Raw genomic sequence first — 25,688 nt, 5'->3', positions numbered from 1 at the left:
AAACCTTGTGTCCCAGCCGGTCTGTTGTGAGCATGCAGCTTCCAGGAAAACTGACGTTCCACTTATACATCCCATCTCTAACACCTCCCAAACTCCGACTTGGAGCAGCATCACCACAGAGAAATCTTCGAAATAACCGAGGAAACATTCAAAAAGCTGCTAGAATTTGAAGAAGGTCAAGGAGGAATTCCTGTTCAGTTTAAAACAGGGTCAGGTTCTGAAACAATGTCCTAAGCTTTGAACGTCATTCAGAGCTCTGTTCAAGCCATTATCTGGACATGTGTTCACAAGCTTTGAAGCCACCTCCTTTTTCCTGTAACTGTAAAACTGTGATAATGTTTTATGCTCCATTTGTAATAATATCTCTTCCTCTCTGAGCGCCTCCTGTTAACAAGTCACCAATAATCAGATCCCCGAAAAGTCCAGCTTCTTCTCATTTTGTTCATTCCACATATTTCAATGTCATAAAATATCACATCTTCAGACAAATTAAGTTGCATACAATCATGCAAGTAACCAGATGTGAAAACATCAAGATTTCAGGGCATGGTTCAGTCTACTCCGCCTCTCCGCCTACTGGGATGCTTTTTTCTCTGCTCCTTGTGTTTGCATTTTCCCTGCTTTTTACTTTTTATCTCCTTTTATCTCTTAGCCAAAACTACAGAAAGTTGGATGGATCTATGTAACCATCTAATGTATCCATGAACGGCTCATTAATGTGAGTAGTAGTTTTGTATTAAGCTGGTGAAATGGAGAAATAAAAGGACATCAATGTGTTTAATGGTTCAGCGTGACGAGTCATCAGTAGCCTATAACCCTTGTTTTAGCCCGTCGCGGCGTTTGGATTGAAAATTTTAAGTTATTCACAATGGTATTTGCATTTCTGTTTTAATTATGGGGAAAATATTTTAATCTTAGAGATTGACTCAAATTGTATATATGTACATCAAGAAACTGTTTCTCTGCTATTGTTTTCATTGTTAAAAGTCTGTCTTTAGGATCTTTATCCACCAAAGAAGCAACAAAATGCGGTGTAGATCCATCAGGAGCACAACCAATCAGCTGGAATAACCAGAACCAGAATCCAGCTGATTGGTTGTATCATTAAAAGAGAGACTGCCACCAATGTTCTCTACCATCGGGTTTTATTTGTTGACTTCTGCTGTAAGCCTTACTGCTGCGTCTGATCATATTAATCACATGATTCTGTTTTAGCTGGCTCATCGTTTTATAGGAATTAAAGGAACCGGTACTGGTTTGATTCAAGTCACATTTCTCTGATGGGATCCAGTTTTTCATGTAAAAAGAGAATCGTCCTCATAGTTTGAACTTTTAGACATGAACATCTATTATTGGTATTTTTATTTTATGTTTTCAGTTTCATGAAATACTTTTCCTTCTGCCTTCAACAAGAGTGTCTGATATGATGGGCTAGAAAGAAGTGAGAGATCTCTGGCCTGATCACCTTTCAGAGCTCCTGGTCGACCCTCTGCTCATCAGAGACCGGCCCACCATGTATTTCTCTTTTAAATGTTGTGATTTAGAGTTTGTTGCTTCCTGCTGATGAGTTTTATGGCTAATCCATTTAGTTTCTGGGTCCCTTTAGGACAGGAAGGGTTGGCTGCAGTGCTCTGCCTCCAGACGGACTGATGCACCCAGCAGACCTCTGCCAGCTTCACAAGCAGGTTCATGACTTTCTCCCTGCAGGAGCCTGGTAATAAAGAGTGACACAATAACTGCTTAAACCTTTTATTATGCTGTCTGAAACCTCAGCAGTGAATTAAACGTTACAGTACACATTCAGTTTTTCAAAGCAATATCCTCCTGATTCAAGGATTAAAATTCTGATTTAATAGTTCAGGTAATAGTAATTTGTCTGATATGTCTGGAAACAGTAAAACCTCTGAAACAATAAGAAACTGAAGGATCTGAATCAAATTAAATTAAATCAGGACCTGATGGAACCAAGATAAACCCTGAGTAGTAGTTTCTCTCACCCGTTTCCTAAAGATAGAAGCACATAAACCAGCTTTAGCTTCAAAGGATAACAGAGCGTCTCACTGACACTAAACCCTGAAGATCTGCAGACTTTTTGCTGGTAAATCAGATATTTTAAGCAGACTCAGCCTCAGTCCTTCTAGATAGAAAATAGCTGGAGCTCAGCTGTGTTCCTGCTCCAGTTCTAAACTTCCTCCAGCCTGCGTTGAAACTCTGTAGCAGCTTTTAATCCCTCATGTTCAGGTTGTTGTTGTCTTCTTCTTTATAAGTCATGATGAACTCAACCACAACGCAGTTTCAACAAAATCAATGATTATTCTCCATTAAAATATTTACCCTAGTAAAATAACTAATCTGAAAGCCCTTTAATCTCCCTTTAATTATCACCTGTAGCCCTAAAACACCCAGTCATTCATAAGAGATGAAAACATCAGCTATAGACTCATGACAAAGATGACAGGTCTGTCCTCTCTTCCTCTCCAATAGAAGCTCGCTGCGGCTGTTTGAGTCAACCTCCACACATCCAGGCTCTGGATCAGAACCAATCAAACCAAACATCTGCAGCCCGTCAGTCTGTCCAGGTCAAAATAACCTGAGAACACAACAGAACCAAAGTTTTACTGTTGTCTTTTCTCCAAAGCCAATCACCCAAACATCTCGTCTTTGCACCTTTTAACTTTGAGTATTTAACTCAGCACTGAACCTTGACCCTAGACTGCGGCACAAACATTTATCCTAATTAATTAGTTTAGCAGAATAATCTATAAACAATAGTTGACAATAACTCATTAGCTGGTGGGAAATCAAACAGACTTTAATAATGGGCTAGTTCTCATCTCCTGGGCCTAAGGGTCCTCCATACATCTGACCTCTGGGGGGGGGGGGGGGGGGGGGGGGGGGGGGTTCTGCACATATTATTGTACACAATAAGGCCTACATCACATATTTTGCATGTTCACACACACTTCTGTACTCATAGTAGAATAGTTGTGTTGCCCTGTAGTTCTTTCAATCAGTATCGACAGTTTTTCCATATTCTTGCTGCTGGTGTTGATGCTGTTTGTGTTTCATTATTTTTTCTCTTTGCAAGTGTTCATGCTTGCATTGTTTCCCCTTGGTGGCTGTTATTTTTATTTTATTTTTGTAGTAGCTGGTTGTTGGGTTTTAAACCTGTAGATTTTCTTTGATTCTCCTTCTGTTCCTCTGTCATGTTTGGTTTGTACCTGATACCTAAACAGCAATAAAATAAATCATCACGTTTTGGGTGTCAAGGGAGGATGTATAGGTATAAAGCCTCCTTTGGTCATGTTTGGCACAACTATGGAAGCTGGAGCAGCGTTCTGGTTGCCATGAAGCTGGACATGACAAAGGGGCAAAATCTCCTTATCTCACCACATTGGACATCTTTCCATTATTTTTTGTTTTTAACTAAGAATATTGAGCCACTATTTTACAGCAGTTAGTGCCTGTCTGGACTCTGGACACAAAACGGCACATAAACACAATGAGTTACATCTAGTGGAAGATTGAGCTGACCGAGCAGCCGACTAGCTGGGTGTCTCACATAGAAATGTTCTGTTATTTTGGGTCATTTTTTGTTTTGATGTGAGATGAGATGAGCCTTTTGTGGCAAAATAATTTATTTTCTGTGGTGTCTTTATGTTTTGTGATTTAATTACGAGAAAATCCTCTGAGCAAAAACGAGAGATGATCCTGAGACAGTGCAGGGGTCTGCTTTGCCTTCAGGAGATGATAGAGATACACACTGGCTTCTGTATATTCCCACTACTGCTTAGTGTTTCTAGAAGAAATAACTAAAGAAACCTCCACTCCACTAACAAAGTAGGTTTTGTCCTCCATAATTTGCCATATGTGCTAAAGTGGAGCTCTTTTACCACACAGCTCAAAATGCCTGTTTTGAAATACTCATCTTTGTATTAACCAATAAGTATAAATGTGTTTTCATTTTATTAGGCGCCTGCCATAGCATTTGCAATGAGGAGGCAGTGCTGTGCTGTACTCTTTCGGGTAGAAAGAAAGCCTCAAAAAACCTCCAAATGACCATTTTCAACGCTGTACTGTGTCGTCATGCTTTCACCTACGAACACCGTTTAACTTGCAGTTTGTAGATATATCTGTGAACTACTCAGAAGTGAAAACGGAATGTGGATATCTTTTATCGTCTCTTCACAGTTACTCCTCTAAGCTCATGTCCAAAAATCAGCGAAATCATCGTTTACAATGAAAGTCAATGACGGAATTCTCCAACCGCTAGAGTAGATGACGGAATTCTCCAACCGCTAGAGTGGCTCACTCTAGCTTTTTTAAAGATTTCAAAACTCCGAACAACTTGACCTTACTCGCTCAATTTTCACTCTACGTAGACAAATTATACATCAAAACGTAGGTATTTTTGTCAGGATTTGGGAAATGTAACCCTCATTGGTGTGGCATTTATAGATTTTTCGCAAATCACCTCAGAGCGACACAAACCCGAAACCTCCCCATTCATTTTCTATGGAGCGGTTTTGAAAAATGACGTCTGAAAATCCAAAACATCACATGTTTTCGCATCATCGCTACTCCTAAACCGTTTTATGTACAGACATGAGACTTTCACACATGAATGTCCCAACCCTTCTGGCACTCACAAAAAAGGAATTATGTGGATAACTGTTACGGTTTTTCCGTAGGAACAATTTGTTTGGGAGTAGCGAATGTGGAAAATCCTAAAAATGCTTTGGAGCTGCATTTTCCCACATCATCCACTTTTTTACATCGTCGCTGTGCCTACACCGATTCTTGTACAAACATAAAATTGAGCACCATAGTCCTCAAAAGCCTGCTGATACTCACGGTGAAAGAATTGTTTTGATATCTCTTATACTTTTTGAGCTACAGCGATTTGTTCGGGGCCGTTTTTAGAGGATTTCTAAAATTGCATAAAAATCTCCTTTATATCATAATTTTCTACGCTTTTATTAAACTTTTTCCAGCAAAAAAACGATAGCTTGTCTTTTTCCCCTATCCGTTACGAACTAAACGCAGAAAAAAATTACGTCTCTACCATTTACGGATCAGGAGATATGGAGCGTTGTTCGAGGCAAAGTTCTCCATTATAATCCAATAGGCAGACTCTGACACAGAGTGTCTGCACTTCTGTAGATGGGCCAGCTGCAGGTGTGTGAGTGAGTTTCCATGACGACAGAACTCTGAGGGCCAGAGGGAGAAGCTCCATTGAGATAGAATGGCAACTTTCGACACTCACTGCAGTTGCTGTGATTAATGTAGAAATCTGAAATTCGCACAGTCACTTCCCCTTGACATTTTTAAATTTTCAAGTGACTTTCTAGCCTCGTGAGACCATCCTGATCTCGCGAGCTTTCAAGGTTTCACTCGCAGATCAGTCTGGCTACTCTCCGTTAAAGAAAATTTGGAGCCGTTCACCAAACGAACGTCCAATCAGCGTTGGCTTTGAGGCGGGTTGAGGTGTGACGCAACAAGAAGCGCGACAGTTCAGTCTAATGAACATGGCGGCTTCAGCCGACGAAACTAGCGTTAGCGTGGCTATCGAGCAAGTTTTATTTACAGAGTATTTCTCTGCTGAGCTAACGAGCCTTTACCTGCAGCAGCAAGAGTAGCTTGGCTTGTGGTTGTGTTTTCGTCGTCGCGACGACGAAGCATGTTGACGAGTCATATGCTTCGTTGATCTGATTGGTTTATTTGGCCCGTCTATCACCAACATAGGCCAATCAGCTAACCAGTATTTTCGCCCCTTCCCAAAATTACTTCAACGGAAGGTTTCCAGATGGATATGCGGAGCAAATCTATCTGGCGGAGTGACTTTCAGCCATGTGTGACTTTTCTGGCCCATTTTGGATTTCACATGCTTTCCTATTGGGCCTTTGCTTCCAACAGGACCTGGCATGATGCCCAGACACGACCCAATTGGCCAATACAGCACCACCCACCTGTGGGAAATGGCGCTACTGACCATTTCGGTCAAATGTTGAGTTCTGCGCCCAGATGTGGTGAGGCTGAGTTGCTAAAGGAGGCCAATCTGACCCATGAACTTTGGTCACGTTTGGTGACATTAAGTATTGGCACCCCTTTTTGAGACACTTCCCAGTACAGGATTTGGACCAAACTGACAGATTACAATTACTCGGTGATACTGTACACAACCATGCTAGCGGCTAACGGTTAGCATGTTGCTAACCGGAAGTAGCTCTAGTAAGCTTGTACAAACTTCTGCTTCACAGATTTGGTGAATTTTAGGATTTTCTCCCTTTTTAGGCACTTCTCAGTACAGGATTTTAACCAAACTAACAGAGTAACATCACCCGGTGATACTGAACACAACCATGCTAGCGGCTAACTGTTAGCATGTTGCTAACCAGAAGTAGCTTTAGGAAGGTCCTACCAACTTCTGCTTAGCCAGGGTTCTTCTGACTTTACAGACAGAGAGGGCTGCAGCTGTCAGTGAGTCTCCATGACAACGCTGCTAGCAAGAGGCTCCTAGGAGGTCCATTGACTTAACATGGCACCTTTCAACGGCTGCTGTGAGGGCTGTGAAGGCCGTAGGAACCTGAAATTCGCAGTGTTACTTCCTGTTAGTATTTTTGATGGTACAGTATGCACCAAGAGGCAGGCGCCTTGCTAAATTTCTTCAGAATTTTTTCTAGTTAGTGCCTGGACTGTTTGTTTGTGTTGTGGTGAAAGCAAATGCTAGAAGTCCTCAATATTAAAAATGTAGTTAAATGTAATTTAATCTAAAATTATAGTCCATTGTGAATGAGTGGTGCTGCTATAAATGTCGTACAGCCACTGGGAGAGAGGTTTAAAAGGCTGAATATTCTTCTTTGTTGCTTTATTTTCTCAGTTCTGACTCTCCATATAACAGCACGTGAAAAGGACTAATTATGAGAACCTGCAGTAGCAGGGCTGAGTGTTACCTAGGTGGTCCAGGCCATGCTGATGAAGGCAGAAGCTCCAGGTCTGGACCTGACTGATCTGTGTCTCCGAGCTCCGTCACACGTCTGCAAGATAAAGACAGAGTCCATTCTCTATACTAAGGCTGCTGACAGCAATCTGTGGAAATTTTGTCTCATTTACTTTTGTAGATTATTTTATTAACTAAAACCAGTCACAGATTCAGGTTTGGAGAAAATATCTGTCATGCTGTGTTTGACATCACGTCTTACCGGGATGCAGACATTCCCCTGTTTGACACACAGCTGCAGTTTACAGTGCAGGTAGACTTCAGCAGAGCTCCCAGAGAACTGGAACATGTTGAAGGAGAAGAAGTTGGAGGTTCCCTCTCCGTTTCCCTCCACCTTCACCGTCTGGTCCTCAGAGTTTGGACAGCTGCTCACAAACATCAAGACCAATTATCTTGGTGCTCAGATCAGAGCGACTGGAAAGATTGTTCATGGTTAAATATCAGGGAACAGCCTCACCCGTTCTTGATCAGGTAATATCTACGTCCAGCAGTGGGGGACGCTCGGTCTGTCGCCCAGCAGGAGTCGGTTACCACAGCAACCAGGTCTTCATTCAGGCCCTCCGTGTCCAGCTCCACCCAGATCTTCTGGTTCAGCCGTACCTCGGTGTTCAAATCCACAGCTTGTGTCCGGCCGGCGTCCATGAAGGCCTTCATGGTCAGAGAGTAATTCCAAGGTCCGGATGAGATGACATGAACCACAGCGCTACAGAGGATGCACACAGGGGGCATGAGTCCTGGTACAAACCCATGGTTTCTGATGTTTTTAAGGAAATTTGAACTTTTCACTTTTAATATTTTATCGCTGTAAAACAGCCAGGCATAAAAACAAGCTCTGTTTTCTCACAACATACTCCATATCTTAGGATTTTAATCAAAAATGTACTATATGACTGGTAACTATATTTAAAACCTGTATTCAAGGTAAAATATGTGGTTCATCACCTGTTTCACATGATCTCAAAGATCATCTAAAGAAAAGCTCAGGAGTTCCTGAACGTTGCCTCAAAGCCCTGGAGCTTCAGTTTCACTCTCATCTCAAAAGGCACAGAATCTTAGCCTACGTTCACACTGCAGGTCCTGATGCTCAGTTCTGATTTTTTGCTAAAATCTGATTCTTTTTTTTTTAGGTGGCCGTTCATACTACTGTTTAAAGCGACATCCTACCGCTGTCTGAACGGTTAAAGACCGTAAAGTGATAACAGAAGGAGACGTCACACAGCAGTGCACTGTTTGTGTAAGTTATGGTGAAGGCAATCTAGAAGCTTTCTATAAAGTTTTGTTAAAAAAAAACAAACTTAAAGACGCGGACACCAGCCAACATCTCTCGTTGTTATTATTAGAAAGCAATGGGAGCAAACAATATTAAGACCACTTCATAAGACGAATAAAGGTAAGAAGAATCGGCGCAGCTATTATCAGCCATTAACTTTAATGCTACGCTAACTGCTATTAGTGTGCGTGGACGTGTAGTAAAAGACAGAGTGACGTGAAAGACGGATAAAATGTGACAAGAGCGTTAAGACAGTGGACACTTCGAAATCATCCGTTACGTATCCAAATCAATACAACAAATGAAAATGGGCCAAATCTGATTTTTTTGGAGGGGAAAGATCGAAATTGTGCCGTTCACACTGGCGTAAAAAAGACGGATATGGGCTAAAGATCGTATTGCAGTGTGAACGTAGCCTTAGTCTTCACTTAAGCCTCACTTAAGCCAACAGAGAGCCACACCTGAAACCGTGGGTTCTGCCTTCATCTGCTCCAATCACAGCTACTGAGAGGACCTGTCAGTCTAGTATCTGCTATTTCACGTCCTGCTGTTGTCACAGGTGTCCAGGTCATCCAGGAAGACTCACCTCCAAATGCTGAACCTTAACTTCCAGCTGAAGAAGTCTTAGTATGACATTGACCTGAATCGCAGAGAGATTCACCTGGACTCATTTACATCAATCTGTCGTCTTTTCTAGGTTAGGAAAAGTTTTACTGACATCTTCTCAGCTTGATTCTCTGTGGTTTCATCAAGCCTGAAACCACAAACAAGTTTACCTGTTGATGATTCAAAGTAAAGTCAGCAACCAGAGCACCCACCTGTCTTTGATTCTGAAAGCCACAGTGTCTGTGTCTGGCTCGGTCTCAATGCAGGAAAAGTCGATGTAGACCTGGTCTTGGCGAGTAATGCCGTCAGAAGAGAGGTTCTGTGACATGATGGTGTTCCTGTAGATGGTTTGGCTGTTGCTGGTCTGAAAAAAGAAACATTGAAGGTGCATAGGCACGTTATTTGACTTTTTCTCTCTGGTTGCACACAAAGTTTTTAGGAAAGATTATCACGTCCTGCTGGCATATTAGTTAATATTTTGATGTTTTACGCTTTGTTTTTGCTCAGTAGGTTAGTAAAAAAGTCTTTCATGTTTATTTATAATAAAACAGAGGTAGGACACTGCACATGTGCAGCAGGAGATAAACAGAGAAGCAGCTAACAGCTTTTAGCCTCTTCCAGTGAACTGAAGGTAAACGTCCTTATTAATAGGGTAGTTCATTGTTATTGTTTTGATGCGGGTTTTTCGCGCATGCGCGCCGGACTGGTAGGCAAAAGGCGAACACATTGGCGGACGCAAACAGAGAAACCGACGAGTTCTCCACGTATTTTTCTTCTTTAGATAACGTATCACAAGATCGTTTTAAGAGTAAGTTGATGGTTGATGGTATCAGATTGCCAGATCCACACAGCAAAAGCCTGAAGGGACGGAGCGAGTCTGTGAAATGCTGGCCAAATGTTCTGTGCCGCGACATACAGCTGCCTTTTTAAACACGGCAGGCCTGTACAGACGAGAGAGCACGAAAGACATTAAACCACTGGACGGTTACAATTATTTTATATCGGGAAGAAGGCTCCAGCAACCCCCGCGACGCCATGAGGGATTAAGCGGTCAGAAAATGGATGGATGTTCAGACATGTTTGTGTAACAGCAGAAAGCGGCGTCGGACACAGACCGGGTCTCAGCAGAGGAAGACCCGCCTGGTAGGTTAAAAAAAAACATTGTTTACTACGGATTATTTTGGTGTTTTTGTCTTGTTAAAATGGGTGGGGGTGTCGGCGACATTGCAGCGTAAACACAGACATACTAGCGCCCGTGAACGGGCGGAGGGGAGGTGGCGATCACTAAACGGGCCGGAGAAGCGGCCCGTGTAGTGTTTACGCAGTCGCCACTGTCTGAAGCAGCCGTTCACGGGCTGCTGCTGCCGCTTCTCCGGCCCGTGTAGCGATCACCACCTCCCCTCAGCCGCTATTTAAGTAGAACAATGACTAGAGCAGAATTAAGTTGTATTTACCGGAGATGAAGTGTAGACTGCAATTTCTGTCGTAGTATGATGGCTCCCCCAGTCCATTGGGAGGGTCTGCCTGCGCTCTTTTCATTGAAAATATCCATTTCTTTCTTCGTCCTTCCTCCATCGGTAAACAACAGAAACGTACATCCGACAATTTGGAATGCCTCTGTGTGCAACCGGGAGCACAACAAGTCGTAGGCATTGTTTAGATTCCAAAAATAAACGAACTAAAAGTACACTCTAACTCATCCGTTTTGTCATGTAGTAGACGAGAACAGTACTGTTTTTTGCCAACCAGCGGGATCCGGATGTAGCGCTGACGTCACATGTGACGTCACGGGTGAACTACCCTATACAGTGATTATAGTTATAGCAATGCTCTTCTTGGCCTTTACAGTGTAAGGTATAAACAAAGTTCTAAATAGAGCGATTGATCGGTTCATACCCTGAGGCTGTGTCCCTGTTTCTGTTTATGAGCAGGATTTTTATTTGATGTTCTGATATGAGGCTCTTAGAGTTGCTGTATATTGGTTTATTTAATTAATAAAGGTTGGTCTTTGATCACACCAAGCTGCCCCTTTAACTTGAGACGTTTTAAAGGTTCATGATCGGTTCTGCATTATTTATTATTGATTTATTAGCCACCATATGGCTTTCTGAAAGTTCTGCGGTACTGCCAGTGGATGGCGCCACCTCTGTTTATATCTGCTCATCGCTGGTTATTTTTAGGCTCATAAAGGATCAAAACACTATTTGGACAGACAATTGGAATATATAGCTTTATTTTATCATAATCCGCTGGATTTTGGCATAGGCAAATAACGGCTGTATACCATTAAGAAGTCAGCGCCACATTGGATATCTGAGTGGACTAAGCAAAGATCTGGAGGAGAGAACCCACCGTGACCTCCGTCCCACAGAGGTTGGTGCTGTTGAAGGTGAAAGTCACCATGTGGGTCCGCTCATCTATCTGACCTTTGCAGGTCGGCTCTTTGAGCTGCAAGGCAGAGTAGTCGAGGCCTTCGTCCTCCAGGAGACAACCCACCAGAGTGAGAGAAGCAGAGCTCTGGCTGCAGATGGCTGGATCACCTGAAGGTTACAGTGTTGGTGAGGAAAACTTCAGTTAGAGGGTTTCCTCCAACCAGTCAGACCTGATCTTATGTTGTCACAGACGTCGTACCGAAAGACTTGATCTCTCTGTACTTGGAGGCAAAAATGGCCCGACAGAAGCAGCGACTTTCTCCACCAGCACTCTTCTCTCCACAGAACTCATGATCGCTGCAGGTCCTGTCCTGGCAGAAGCCCCCAGGGGGCGCTGCAGAGCAACACTCTGATATGTTATTGTGAAAAGCAGCAGGAGGGTTCTTCAGAACGGATGGAGGGAGTCAGGTCTTACAGCACTCAGCCTTGGACCTCCAGTCCTCCAGTGTGCCGTTGCTCTCCAGGCTGCAGGCTCTGGCGTAGGCCTCCAGGAACTGACACCTGAGGCCGTCCAGATCAGGATAGCTGCACAAAGTGTGTGTGCAGGCGGTGATGAAGGGCTCTGGGTCGATGTGACAGGAGGAGAAGGGCGCCTCCTTCAGGAGGTTACAGCTGCTCCACATGCAGAAAGAAACAGGGAGATGATAAATGATTAATATGTTGATTTACCTGCTACCAGGGCTGACATCACATGGTGTTAAAGGTGTAACATGTAGTTGACCACAGAGATCAGAGAGAAACACAGACGTCTCTGGTTCATCTGCTCACCGTTCAGTCATCTTGGTGCAGTCGATGGTGCTGTCGTTACTATCGGAGTACTGCATCTCACAGCTAGGGGGCGACACACAAGGTCAGGACTGATTCCTGAGTAAATCTGCAGTCCGTTCATCCAGCAGCAGCAGCAGGTCTTACCTGGTGGAGTTGTCCTCAGAGAGCCTCTCCTCACTCACAGAGCTGCTGGAGCTTCCACACAGACCCTGCAGAGACTGTCCAGCAGATCCTGGACAGGTTCAGGACACAATGAGAGTCCAGTCAGCGTCAACTGGAGGAACACAGCTGACCCAAGGACTGCAGAGTTTACAGCCATCATGACCCAAACTCTGCTGACGTGCTGTACCTTCCAGGTGGATCAGTGCAGAGGAGCCGTCAAAGAAGACAGAAGCGGTGAAGTTGGACAGCGACACCTTGGCGGTGACTCCAGTTTGGTCCTTAGAGAGCTTCACACCGCCAACCGTCTGAACCGAGCTGTTGAGGGTCAGCGGCGAGTCGTCCAGCTGAGAGACAGAGTGGAGGAAACATTTAAACCCATAAACTGACTGTTTCCATGACAACAACCTCTGGGAGTTTGACACCAGAGACAGCGTCAGGATCAAACTGCTCCCTGATTGATGAGCTGCGTCTGCAGGAGGCTCACCAGAACCCTGCCTCCTTGTTTCAGGTGAATGTGAGCGCCCGGCCCGTCCAGGCGCAGCGTCACGCTGTCCAGGAAGCTCACGTCTCTACGCCGCCGCTCCTGGAAGCGGGCCAGAACCTGGAATCCTGGGACCGATGGGATCCTCAGCAGGGAGTAGGAACAGCGATCCTTCACAGAGCTCTGCTGGCCCTGGAAGCCGATGACAGCGGGACCCGTCACAGTGCAGCTGGAGCCCAACGGGGAGCCAGAGGAGCAGCTGGTGGAGGCAGGAGGAACACGGGAGGTCTCTCAGTGAATGAGAAGATGACTAGAAGGTCAATTTAGATCGCTAAGAGAGTTTAAACATCTAATACTTTCATTCATTAACTGATTAATCACGATTAATCTGAGTAACTATTTCAGCCCTAATAGCCCTGCATGAGGTAGCAGCTTTTATTACTGTTCCCTTCCTTCTTCTGTCTGATTCTCCTTCTTCAGTCATCCCTTTGAAAGCTTTTTCTTCAGGTTTTTTTATGAAGTGCAGCTGGAAGGACTTTTGCTATTATTTCTGGTTCAGATATTGGTTGGATTTCTGTTGAAATCATCAGCAAACAGACACGTGTCCTGAAAAGGTCCAAGCGTTCTAGTTTTTGTGGAGCTGAGTCAGTTGTGTGGGAACAAGGACAAATGGGCCCAAATTCTGGCAAACTAGGAAACTTTTGGAAGGAGACAGAAAACCATGATAATTAGCTTTAATTAAATCACGCCTCTTCAGTAAAAATAATATATATTTAAAAATTTACTTATTTTACTCACAACACCTATATATTTATGTTTTAAAGTGGAACAGAACTCAAATTCCTTGTTTGTGTCACAAACTCGGCCAGTAAAGCTGATTCTGTCATGTTCTGGTAGTGGTTGTCGTAGGACCCAAATGCAGAGAGACTAAGCAGGGAGCCGTTATGGGCGAATTTAATGAAAAGCCAAAAACTTAGAAACACTGGAGAAACGAGGAGCCAGAGCGAGAAAAAAAACATAGACCTGGGTTTTAAACAAAGACGCGATCAGTCAAGGTGACTGGAAACAACAACAGAAACCAGCAGAGAGAGGAAAAGTGGGAGGAGCTTAAATATTGGGAGGAAAGGAGCTGGAATAAAGGCAGAAGTTGATTGACTGATTGATGGGAGGTGTGGAGAAGGAAGGAAGGAAGGAAAACTGAGGAGAGAGAAAGAGAAAGTTAGTGGCAACAGGGGACTAGAGAGAGCAACAAAGGAACCAGAAAAACAACCTAAATGTAACTGAGGAAAACTAAACACCGGCAATCACACTAAACACTAAAACCAAGAACTGTGACAATCATCACAGATTCTAAATAATAATAAAGATTTGAAATAAACCCCTTCATTTAAGGAAAGACTTGCAGGTTGGGACTATCTGGGGTCGTTTATAGTTCACGTTCCCTCCCTGAAATAACAATAATACAGAGCATTCCAAAAAAAAGGTAAAAAACAAAGCAACTGGACTTGTTTTCCGTAGTTGAAGACGTTTTCTCAATTCAAAAAGTCTGGAGTAATGTGGAGTAACAAGCTTTATACAATTGGCAAACAAAGGCCTTGTAATGGCTTAGATAACATGCAAATTCAACAGAAACAGGACCACCCCTTAGTAATGGGCGGTTGTTAAAAGCCTTTAACGACCGCCCATTACTAAGGGGTGGTCCTGTTTCTTTTTTTTACCTTTTTTTGGAATGACCATGACCTGGATGACTGAGAATCTTCACCAGAATAATACAGAGCTTTCATATTTACACGCCGTTGCCTTGACAACGCTCCAGAGGCCCACAGCTGGATGTCTGGAGGACGCCAACATCAGAACAGGTGAGATTGACACAGGTTTCAGGATCAGAGCTCACCGTGTCGCCTGGTTTATAAACGACACCTTAGAAAAGAAGGAAGATCTGTCTGAGCTGACAGGTCACAGATTTCTTGATCATTAATTTTCTCTTAAGACAAAAATAATAAAGTGAAATTGGAATTAAACAGAATCAGGAAGTTTTTCATTTGAATTAAGAGCTTCACCAACCTGAGTGTCTGCAGCCAGTCAGGTCTGCAAATGCTGTAAGGTAGTATTCATTAATAGGGATTGATAGATTCACTGACTTGACTTTGACACCGTCCACCAGAACCTCAACCTGCCACCAAACAACAAGCAGAGTTAGAACAAGCATCCTGTCCTGATGACAGAAATCAGACGGGCTGAACAGAACCTAGAAAATCCTCATCCACTGAGATTTTATGTCTCGCTCACACTTTGATAACAGTTCCTTACCATTACATTCTGGTTTGGTGAAAACACACGTAGAGCGGTTTCTGATCCAAAGTTGACTACATTATATCCATCCTGTAAGAAGAACACAGTAAGCATGTTTTAATCTTTGACAAAAACTTCCCAAAATACTTTCTATTGTATCCAACATAATATATTAGAATAACCGTGGTGGTCTGTGGTTATTTTTCCGTTTTCCTTAGTGTTTAAATTTTGTCTTTGAGTGATTAATAAACAGCAAGCAGATTTGGGTTCATGATGAAAAACTCACCGTATCAGTATATATGGAAATAGAGCATTCCATGGTGTTGTTAATGGTTGGCAGATTCTGATGGATCAGTTCTTCTAGTCCAGAAGTCTTCCCATAAAATTCAAACCATGTCATCTCCCCCTTTGGTCCCACCAAACAGTCGCCTTTGTTCTGAGGGTCGTAGAATCCGCTGAAACAGATCACAATGTTTTCACTTGTGAAATTCACCTGAAGAGTCAAGAACAGAAAACACAGCCCAGCATTAAGGTTTATATGAAAGAAACAATATTTTTCTGTAATCCTCTCTACCTGGATACCAGTTTATTAAACACATCAGGTCTGAGAGGTCAATGCTGCTTGTTGAAGATCCCAGAAAAACATCAAGACTCGTGTTGCTGTTTTACTTTCACACAGAAATGACGATAAACTGACTTAAATCAAACCTGGACTCTGCTCAGGAATGATTGAGTCGTGTTAAAGTAAAATCTGACAACTGCACCATTACAGAGCGCTTGTTGGTGTTGTAGCCAGAAGGTTCAAATCCCTGTCTGCTTCTGTCTGGAAGGACTTTTAATGTTCTCCCCCTGATGAATGGGTTCTCTCCAGGTACTCCGGGTTCCTCCCACCATCAGAAAACATCACTGTTGGGTTAATTGGTCTCTCTAAATTGGCTTTAGGAGTTACATGGTTGTTCATCCTGTGGGTGTAGCTGATGTCCTGAGATGGACTGGTGATCTGTCCAGGATGTAACCACCCCCATGGACTGATGGACGACAGCACTGCTGGGAAGACTTATTTCATTACAATAATTTAACTTCAACACTTGCAGCTTCCATACAGTGAACCAACACTACAGAAGTGACTGAGTGGATTCAGTGGCAAAGAATCAAACTTTGACTTTATTCATCCTTTAGTTAATTAAACAGGCCCAGACTCAAATCTTCTATCTATCCAGAGAACTTCTTAAAATCCTCTAGAATAATCAGCAAGTGCTGCGAGGAAAACATGAGTTTACATAAAATTACCATTTTCTCTGGCTATCCCTGAACTGTAACATCCAGATTTTCATCCATCATGTGAAACTTCAGCTAACTGACCTGAGCTTAAAGGAGGTTGGAAGAAAAATAATAAACCAAATCCACCTGTGGTCCATTATTCCTGACCCTCTGCAGCAGCAAGATAAAACTCAGGGAACTGAGCCTTACTTCACTGCCAAACGAGAGCTGCTAAGCTGTTCTTGGACCTCAGTGGTTCTGACAGTCCTGTCAATGATGGTCCCCATGGGGACATCTGAAGACCCAGCTGTGGTCTGCTGGACAGGAGACTGGGTGGCCATCGCTCTCCTGGCTCTGGTCTGTCAACGTCTCTGGCTTTTGACCCTCTTGGACTGCTGAACCAAACTGTAGCAGATTAAAAACAATCTTTCTGGATATGCTGGGTTCTGGTCTCTATTACTGGAGGAAGATGATGAATCAAACAGAGCTGTTGTCACGCTCTCCAGGTGTTTGGGTTGCTCTTGTTTCTGTTTTCTCCATTTTCCTGAATTTTTTGTTTTCTAAGGTGCTGCCTTAGTTTATTCTTTATGTTTAGTTTATTAGTTTATTCTATTTATCTGTATTCTTATACATTTGGAGATGTTTCTGGGTTCTGGCTTGGTGCTGGTTCTGTGTCCCTCAGTCTGACTGACTTCCTCCTCTTCAGTCGGTATTCCCCAGCCAGAAATTACTTCATTTTGTTCCCATGTGAGAGACAGTCAGGATCCATAACAGAGATGATGCAGTGTTCTCCTTCAAGGTCACCAACAGAATTAAGACCAGATACTAGTAGTATTCACTATAAACATTCACTATCCTGAACACAGCTAAACAAATCCTAAAGACTTCTGAGACATTTTGTTAATAACAGCAGAATCCTCTGTGGGAGAAAACATCCTTTCAGCTCAACTTATTATAATTAAGTCATATTTCTTAGCGTCTATAATGCTACAGTAGTAATTACATTTCTCCATAGGATCAGGTTGTTCTGGGTCTCTTTTTAAACCTAACAGAGGAAACAGCCATTTGACAACTGTGTTTAACCTACTGAGGTTATCTTTGTCTGAATTTGAGTTACACCACGCTACTCACATAGAGACGTTGGTACTTCTGTCCAAAATACGTGATGGGACACGAGCTGATGTTGACCTCTGAGGAAACGGTAAAAACCTGTTGAGCAGCACCTGAAGACAAAGAGACTCATGAGAAATGTGACCTAAAGTCTGTCACCAACCTGTTATCACATCAACTTGTTTCTTCATTCAGAACTTCAAACCGTTCTGTTTATTCAACAGAAGTCATGTTGTTAACTTTCATAAACTCTTCTGAAGGTTCAGTTGGGACATTTTGTTCAGTTTAGACAAGACACAAAGGTTTCAGACATAATTGTCACATATTTCTAGTAATGAGGCTATCAGAGATCACAGCCTTCATGTGTGTACCTGCCAGCGCCACCACAGCAAACAGGTAGAAGAGGAGGCGGAGCATGTTGGCGGAGGCCAGTCAGCTGACACGGAGCTGGAAGACAGAAACATCATCAAGGACCATTTTTAATTCACCCACAGGATAACTCAGCAGAAAGGTTTCTCAGAGGACAGATACACCCAAGGGATGGCTGTGGCTCAATGGATAGAGCAGTTATCTAGTAATCAGAAGGCTGTGGGTTTGATTCTCTGTCACATGGCGATGTGCCCCAGGGCACTTAAGGCACTCAACCCCAGGTTGCCTACTGCAAATCAGTGTATGAATGTGTGTGTTAGTGGGACTGATTGGGTTACTGTGGTTATAGAGTAAAGCTCTTTGTGTGGTCAGTATGACTGGAGAAATGCTATTTATCTGTCCATTTACCCTTTAATGGAGTAATAGTTATCATGAATTATTCAAATTAAAAAATTAAACATATTTAGTTTTAGTTATTATATTAGATGAAGCAGAATGGATCCCATGAGCGCACACCTTTCAGAAGCTGGCTTATCTGTCTCTGGCTGTGTGTAAAACAGAAGCTAGTGGTGGTTTGGTATGTACATTTTTCCCTAGGCAGTGCTCCACGATCAATTACACACAGCAGAAACCTGCATTCTCATTATCACCATTGCTGCAGGCAGTGACCGATAGAAATGTCTGGGTTTCCTTTGACAAAACTTTTTTTTAACAACTAGCACAATAAACTAAATTTTAATGTATTTTATTACAACCACAATCCAGGTGAAATGCTTCCAACTGAATTTGAGATTTAGAATCTAGAATTAAATCTACATCCATTTTTCTTCTATATTGCCTTCAGGTGGCTTTAGAAATTAACTGGATTGACTTGACTAGACGCCCTGATGTTTGGTTGTTGTTGTCTTGCGGTGTCACATTACGATTATTTAAAAATAATTTCTACATGATAATTTTTTTTCTACTGCATATAAGAACGTCATCTTGAAAAAGAATGTCAAAGATTTCAACTTTAATAGTTTAACCACACCCACGTTTCACCAGAAGTCTGAAAAACCGCCTTAGGGGGTTGAGATGGTATGCAGCCCAGAAACATATAGAAAGAAATGCCGATTATTTGTGTCACAATGTTCCAGGAGAAGCGCCTAACAGAACATTTCTGTGTCACAAAAGAACTGACTGAACACGGAAACCTTCATCCTGGTCATGTAACTTTCAGCTGAACGCAGTGTTCATACCGTACATTGTGTTCTGCTATGTACAGACACTTATGATCTATGGGGTGCACAAACACATTCATCTGTATTAACATTTTTATGAACATTGGAATGAAAAAGATGTTTTCTAATACAGTAAACATGTGCCTGTTTATGTTGTTGTTGTTTCTACCATTTCAGTTCATACTTCTGTGGATGATGTTCTTAGTTCATTCTTTGTACATTTTCTGCTATTCCTGATAGATTCCTTCCAGGTGTTTTCCTTCAGGTCCTGTCATCGCTCTCCTCCCCTCAGCTCCCTTGTTTTCTTTGTTCTCAGCTGTTCCTCATCCTCCCTGATTACCTTCACATGTAGACTCAGTTCTGTTCCATGTTCCTTGTTTTTCCAATTCCTGTACTTCTTGTATGATGCCCTTATATGACACTTTTATCTAAGTTTTCATTTTTGTTTACGATGAAACTTTTTTCATTACCTTTATTATGCTCTGCGCTTGGGTCCAGTTCTAAATTTATCTCCATTAGGTGGTCTACTTTTAAGACTAGGATAAAAAAAAAAAAAAAAAACGTAGTTCCTGGTGCTTAGGTTATCCTGATCTACATGTGGAGTTGTGCAGCTATAAACTATAGGCTGCTGTAGGACATATGGAACACATTTTCTCACTCTATATTCTCCTACTACTCTCCAATATATAATTTTAATGGATTATCTGCAGTTTTTATTCTCATAACATTTCTACTCTCTGTTTTCTTTTCATCCAAGGGTCAGATGAACTAACACAATAAACTGAATTTTTGTGTATTTTATTACAACCAAAATCCATTTAAAAGGCTTCTACCTGAATTTTTATCTGTTTGACTGGATTCATTTTATGGAATTTGTAATATAATCTAGACCTGTTTTCTTCTATATTGCCTTTAGGTGGTTTAGAAATTTACTGGATTGACTTGACTATATACCCTGTTGTTTCATTCTTGTCTTGCTGTGTCACATAATGATTGTTTTAAAGTTATTTCTACGTGTTATTGTTTTCTACTGCGTATAAGAACATCATTTAGGAACGGCAAATATGTCTTCTTTAATAGTTTAACTACACCCAATCTCTGGATTTCACCAGAAGTCTGCAGAACCGCCTCAAGGTGCAGAGCTGGTATGTAGCCCAGAAACAGAAAAAGAAAAGGTGGATATTTGTGTCACGTTTGAGGAGAAGCACCTAAAGGAACATTCCCATGTCACAACTGAACTTTTGTGACATGGGAATGTTCTTTAAGGTGTATAAAAATTTAAATGAGCTGTGAAATTACAAAGATATCTGGTAATACAGTAAACAGGCAGAGATTGGAGGAGGCTGGTCAGCTGGAAGAGAGCAGAACAGATTTATCTGAACTAAAACAAAATTTAACTGGCAGATGAAATTATGACTTTGTTAAATACTTTCCACGGAAATGTTTCACTATATCACTTAAAAACAGAAACTTTGAAGGAGTTTTATTTCTGCATTTCTAAAGAGAAGCTTGTTTCTTCCTCTTTGACACTCTCTCTTTAATCTGTGATAATCTTGATAATGTGATAATCCTGAGGCAGAACATCAGCAGAAACTGCAGCTGGTCTTACCCTCTACAGGAGGATGAGGATGATGAAGGCTGTTCCAGGTGATCTCTGACGGGTCTGTCTCCTGGCCTCTCGGCTTGCTGGGTGCTGCTCTGTCTGATCGTCTCTGCTGCCGTCGCTGAATTTATCCTCAGCAGAGAGAGGAGTTGACAGTCGATCAGCTGAGACGAAGATGATGAGTCACTGAAGACATTCCTACAGTTGCACGCAGGTAAAAATTTGCGTGACAGGTGATTTATTGTCTCTAGACGTATGTGACTGAACAAGGAACACTGAAAAAAACACTGAGGGAATGTGAACAGGTTGTGCAAAAATGTGCTCTGATGAAACTCGGGTCCTGAGCTATGGTGGGTTCTTTAGAAGTCGGGATCTTTGAGAATAAAAGAAAATACCAGAGTTGATTATCATGTAGTGCAATGCTTTACTGTAATCGGGTTTCTATGGAGGTGGAGGAGACATAGAGCTGAGTCAGAGGCATCCAGGAAGAGGTAAGTATGTATTTGGTGGTGCTTACTTATAAGAGCATGTGTGGGGGGGCTGGAGAGAAGCTGGTGTCCTGGGAAGCTCATGGATGCAGAGAGTCCCCTGGTGCAGAAGTTAATTTACAGTTTGTTTTTTTCTGCCCTATCAAGGTCTGCACAAAAGCTCCTGAAACAATAAAACCTTGGAAATACTAATCACTTGTACTAACAGCATTTTTTTTTAAAAATAACTAATTCTGCAATAGTGATAAGGATGTTTTTAACTGTAATTGAGCAAAGAGGGAACTGGAAACTTCTAAACCCAGGCTAACATCAGAGAATGCTAACGAGGCTAATGCTACACCCAGCAACATGTTAGATGATAACTGTCACGACTACGCTGCAACTCCATTGACACCTGCATTGAAAGAAGAGGAAATGGAGAAACTTCTACCTGTAACATCTCTGAAGGACGGGTCCCTCTGCAGCAGATGCTCCTTCCTGATCCAGACCATCAGGAAGCAGGAAGAGCTGGAAGCCCTGATCCTGAGATAAACACCAGGATTGTGTGCGTCTCGTCTGCATTAAGGAGTTACAGCGGAGGGCTTTTATAGCTGAAAACCTGGTTCACTGATGTCCACGGTTTGTATGAAGCTCTGACCTAAAAAAAAAAAAAAAACATGAAAATAAGTGATTTATTATTTTTATTTGGACATGTTCATGAAACATTAAACCAACTGTTTTTATCTAGTGTCCTGCCTTTTCCATGGTTAGAATAAACATAATTTTCAATCAAAAAGAATCATATCTGCTATAGTAGAATATTCTCATCTGAGCCAACACTGTTTGTCTTAATAAAAAGTTTCTGAAAATTGACTGTTGCTGGAAAATGTAACGCTCAACAGTAGAATAAAAAAAGTCTGTTAAGACTGTCCACGTCAAATCACTCTAGTCACTTTTAAAAAGAATGCAGGGAAAACTAAAAAGTGCATTAGCTGTCCCACAGGCAGTCAGCCACGACTTACGCTGGAACCAGTTCCTGCAAAAAGTCCGGTTGTAGAATTTAGCTTTTTCCTCGGTTTGCTGTGTTAAATTTATTTCGGGCTTGTCAGGTCCCAGCTCCTTTACATTGATTTTTTCCACCATCGTCCGCTATGTATCATTGTAGCAGGGGCAAAAAATTCCAGGAGCCCCAAAGCCATTAATTTTAGGGATGCTGATTGGCCAAATATTTATTCATTTTCCCTAGCAACATTATACAATTGGTTATTTCGCTACACCTTAGGGGCTCTTTGAACAAACACCCAATAAGAGAAATGATACGTTCTGTCGGTGGAAATGCACTGTTGAATGAGAGTCAATTGGTAGAAGTGTTGTTTTAATAATTCATATTACATGTAGCCACATACTATTAAGTAGAACTGACATTGATAATACTTTTAAAATCTATATATATATTATGACTTTTCCCTTCCACATCTAGGTAGGGCAGCGCCTGAGCGCCTCCTATGGGCCAGTCGCCACTGTCATTTAGGAAGAAAACTAAAGTTATAGTTCTGCTTGATATAGTTTTTTTGTGTACAAGCCCTCTGAAAACGTGCCAAACAGAATAAACTGCACTTTGGGCAAATATTATCTGTAAGAAAATGTTTTACACAAGTTTAACATATTGGAACTGATCAGGATGTTATTTATAAAAGTATAAAATGTAAACTGTGTCATATCTGCAGATCAAAAATGAATATCCTGCAGATTTTCATTGAAAAAAAACTTCCCTCTGTTGTGATTAAGTACGCCTACCTAGCTGATGTAATTACCCACACTGGCCACTATGAGCAGCATTGTTTCAGCTCACACGGATTCCCCGCGGATAACACGCTTATTTTCTTAGTCATGGTTCAGATTATTTCATACAAGTTGACCAGAAATCGAGGGAAACTCACAGACTAGGGCTCCTACCAGCCGGGGTCCCGTCCACATCAAGAGGAGGAAAACTGCGAGGCGCACCATCCTGAGGAGACAGGGAGACACGTCACACAGGTGGTTTCTGGGCCCAGGACGCAGATCTGGTCTGAAGAAAATAAAGCATTATAGGTTAGAAACACTCGTTGTTTTCCCACAAACTTACCTTTATGCAACACTGTGCGCCGAAGGAAACCAGTCAGACAAAGTGTTCAGGTGTAAAGCGCACCTGTTGAGAGGGAGGAGCTACTGCTGCTGCTTTCAATGTCCGCTCGCAACTCAGGAAATGCCCATTCTGACAAAGAACGTCTCAGAAAACGTCACTAAAAGGCATTTCTGCTTCAAAATAACTAAGATAACGGCGACAAATATATAAATAAATGAATAAAAGCTAAGTTTATTTCCACATTAAAAAAATATAAACAACAAAAATAATTTCACACCCTTAGAAGCTGAAGCACTTTAGTTACCTGAGTCACTTGTCGGTATATAAACTTTAATTGCTCGCTTAGTGGCAAACAAGCGGAAAGTCTGGCAATCACTAGGAGATAGCGGCTTCTAGTAGGATCAAAATGAATTCAAAGTACTTTTAAAGTCGACCTCCTGCATAGGAAAACAGGGAAAAGTTGGTTCAGCAACTCGGACCAGCGAGGACTCGAACCTGTGTCACGTGGGGAAATTCCTAACGGAATGAACAGCTGTATGTCTTCCCAGTTAGCGTGGTGCCAGTAAAGAAGAAGGAGTTGAGCGCGCGGGCGATTTTTATGTCCTCTCATAGCAAAGAGATAAGGTTGCTAGGGCCAGTGAGTCTGTCACGTCATAAGATGGCATTACATGTTGTAAACGTTATCCCCATTTTCTAACTTTCTTTGCTGCACCATCACCCTCCACCATGTGACCAGCTCTGATGAGGGCCTCTGCAGGTGTTACACCAGGGTTTGAGGAGTGTCTCCATGCAGCCAGATCTCTGTCTCTGCTTCTCATCTCCATGTGAAAGTGTGCAACCTGAGCTTTGTCTCAGGAAGGATGGTGTTTCTGAATTTGGCCCCACAGCTGCTCTGTTGCATCACTCTACTTCACCTACGAAGACAGTACTCTGGTCCGATTTCATTCATCATTGTTATTGATAATTAATTATTAATTCCTTTAAGGTCAGTACCTCTTATTCACTTTTATTTATTTATTTATGCATCCAACCAGTATCCATCTAAGTTTGTAATTTGTAATAAATGTATTGGTTGGTTTAAATACATTTCTTCTATTTGTAAGCGCACACATTTAGTTCACTTATGTATTGAGCTCTAACCCCCCCCCCTCCCCCCTCCCCTCATAAATGAGTTTGTAAGTGTTGCACTTGGGAGCTTTTTGCAGCTTTTTTGACCATTGAACCCAAGTTTTTTGCCTGTTCTCCATTTGCAACCTTCAGGGTGAAATGGGAATGCATGTCCGCAGATACTGATACACCCTTTGCAACTCCTCAGGTAATTCAGGTAATTTTGCAGCAGCAGGGACCCCTTGTGGCCCGATATAAATATTGGACCAACTCACCCTCAAGTGAGGATCTTCAGAGAGGTATCTGTCCTGTAAAAGTTTTAGCACCATTTCCCATGTATCCTGATTTTTTTCAATGTCATGATCCTGCTCTGGGGATTGTAAATTATTCAGTATAACATGAAGGGGGTCTGCTGGAGGAGAGTAGGAACAAAGAGAAGTTATACACTGTCAATAAGAGAATTGCCTGCAGGATTCAGAACATTTCCCCACCATACACACACACACACACACACACACACACACACACACACACACACACACACACACACACACACACACACACACACACACACACACACACACACACACACACACACACACACACACACACACACACATTTTGTTCTTCCAAAACTGGGGCCTGGCTCAACTGGTTTGTATTAGAGTTAATCTTGCCATTAGGGAAAACCACATCCGTATAAGAGAAAGAACAAACAACGGTGGCCCCAAACACAGAAATCAAGTCAAGTATTAACAAATTCAGGGGACATTGTTTTTAGATCAAAAACACATGTACAAAAGTCATGCTGGATTCATAAAAAGGAAGCACACGTTCAACTGGTTTGGAAAAATTAAATTTTTGACTGTTACTGGAAAATCCCATCATTATGTCCCAGATGCCAGGAGATCTAAGTTCAGGGTACTATAATGTGCACCAGTGACAAGCATATAAGGATATCTTTTTCCTTGAATCAAAATGTTTAAAACCGGGGCCGGGAATTCCTCTAAATATACATCTGGCGTGGGATCCCAGAATCCGTAGCACTGCGGCATTTGATTGTAGTTGGGAGGTGGGTGGCCATACGACTGCTGCTGTTGGGTGTTTAGTGGCCCCCGTGTTTGTTGAGGTGGGTATGAAGCATGTTGTGGTGGTCCTGAGTACCATGAACCACCACTAGGGCAGTATTTCCGTGTATGTCCTGGCTGATGACGCTTCCAGCAAATGAACACAACATCACATCCCTGTCCTATCTGATCATTTTTTAATAACATTTGAGTTTAATCTAACTGAGTTCTCCACCCCCAAAAGAGGGTTCCATTATAGTAGATCTTTATCGGATAATGCTGTATCAAAACTTAAAGAGTCTGTCCCCTTTTTAATATCCTCCGTATTGCAGAAATGCCCTGTAGATAG

At 42.2% G+C, this 25,688-nt stretch overlaps 1 protein-coding gene across 3 annotated transcripts in view; it reads right to left on the bottom strand.

Moving 5' to 3' along the window:
* Nucleotides 1-1,733: 1,733 nt before the first annotated feature.
* The window catches only part of LOC110367112, a 97,246-nt gene continuing 73,291 nt past the window's right edge, over nt 1,734-25,688 (bottom strand). Inside the window, exons 1-22 of one of the 3 annotated variants that reach the window (XM_036128924.1) lie at nt 23,166-23,210; nt 22,981-23,048; nt 21,492-21,698; nt 20,580-20,771; nt 17,753-17,828; nt 17,403-17,494; nt 15,298-15,466; nt 15,030-15,101; nt 14,784-14,892; nt 14,510-14,639; nt 12,723-12,978; nt 12,426-12,582; nt 12,221-12,308; nt 12,077-12,139; nt 11,724-11,920; nt 11,508-11,642; nt 11,229-11,416; nt 9,089-9,240; nt 7,458-7,703; nt 7,203-7,365; nt 6,954-7,037; nt 1,734-2,590 (exon numbers count right to left, since the gene is read on the bottom strand). In XM_036128924.1, the coding sequence (XP_035984817.1) occupies nt 6,954-7,037; nt 7,203-7,365; nt 7,458-7,703; nt 9,089-9,240; nt 11,229-11,416; nt 11,508-11,642; nt 11,724-11,920; nt 12,077-12,139; nt 12,221-12,308; nt 12,426-12,582; nt 12,723-12,978; nt 14,510-14,639; nt 14,784-14,892; nt 15,030-15,101; nt 15,298-15,466; nt 17,403-17,494; nt 17,753-17,828; nt 20,580-20,771; nt 21,492-21,622 (2,700 nt within the window). In that variant the 5' untranslated portion in view covers nt 21,623-21,698; nt 22,981-23,048; nt 23,166-23,210 and the 3' untranslated portion in view covers nt 1,734-2,590. Of the gene's footprint in view, nt 2,591-6,953; nt 7,038-7,202; nt 7,366-7,457; nt 7,704-9,088; nt 9,241-11,228; nt 11,417-11,507; nt 11,643-11,723; nt 11,921-12,076; nt 12,140-12,220; nt 12,309-12,425; nt 12,583-12,722; nt 12,979-14,509; nt 14,640-14,783; nt 14,893-15,029; nt 15,102-15,297; nt 15,505-17,402; nt 17,495-17,752; nt 17,829-20,579; nt 20,772-21,491; nt 21,699-22,980; nt 23,049-23,165; nt 23,211-25,688 lie in introns of those variants that run through there. The other 2 variants (XM_036128925.1, XM_036128923.1) reach the window with 2 other exon arrangements.

The sequence above is a fragment of the Fundulus heteroclitus genome, unplaced genomic scaffold (assembly GCF_011125445.2).
Source record: "Fundulus heteroclitus isolate FHET01 unplaced genomic scaffold, MU-UCD_Fhet_4.1 scaffold_125, whole genome shotgun sequence".
Classification (NCBI taxonomy): Eukaryota; Metazoa; Chordata; class Actinopteri; order Cyprinodontiformes; family Fundulidae; genus Fundulus; species Fundulus heteroclitus.
The sequence above is the reverse complement of the archived record's forward strand: the minus strand, read 5'-3'. Positions and strand labels throughout refer to the sequence as shown.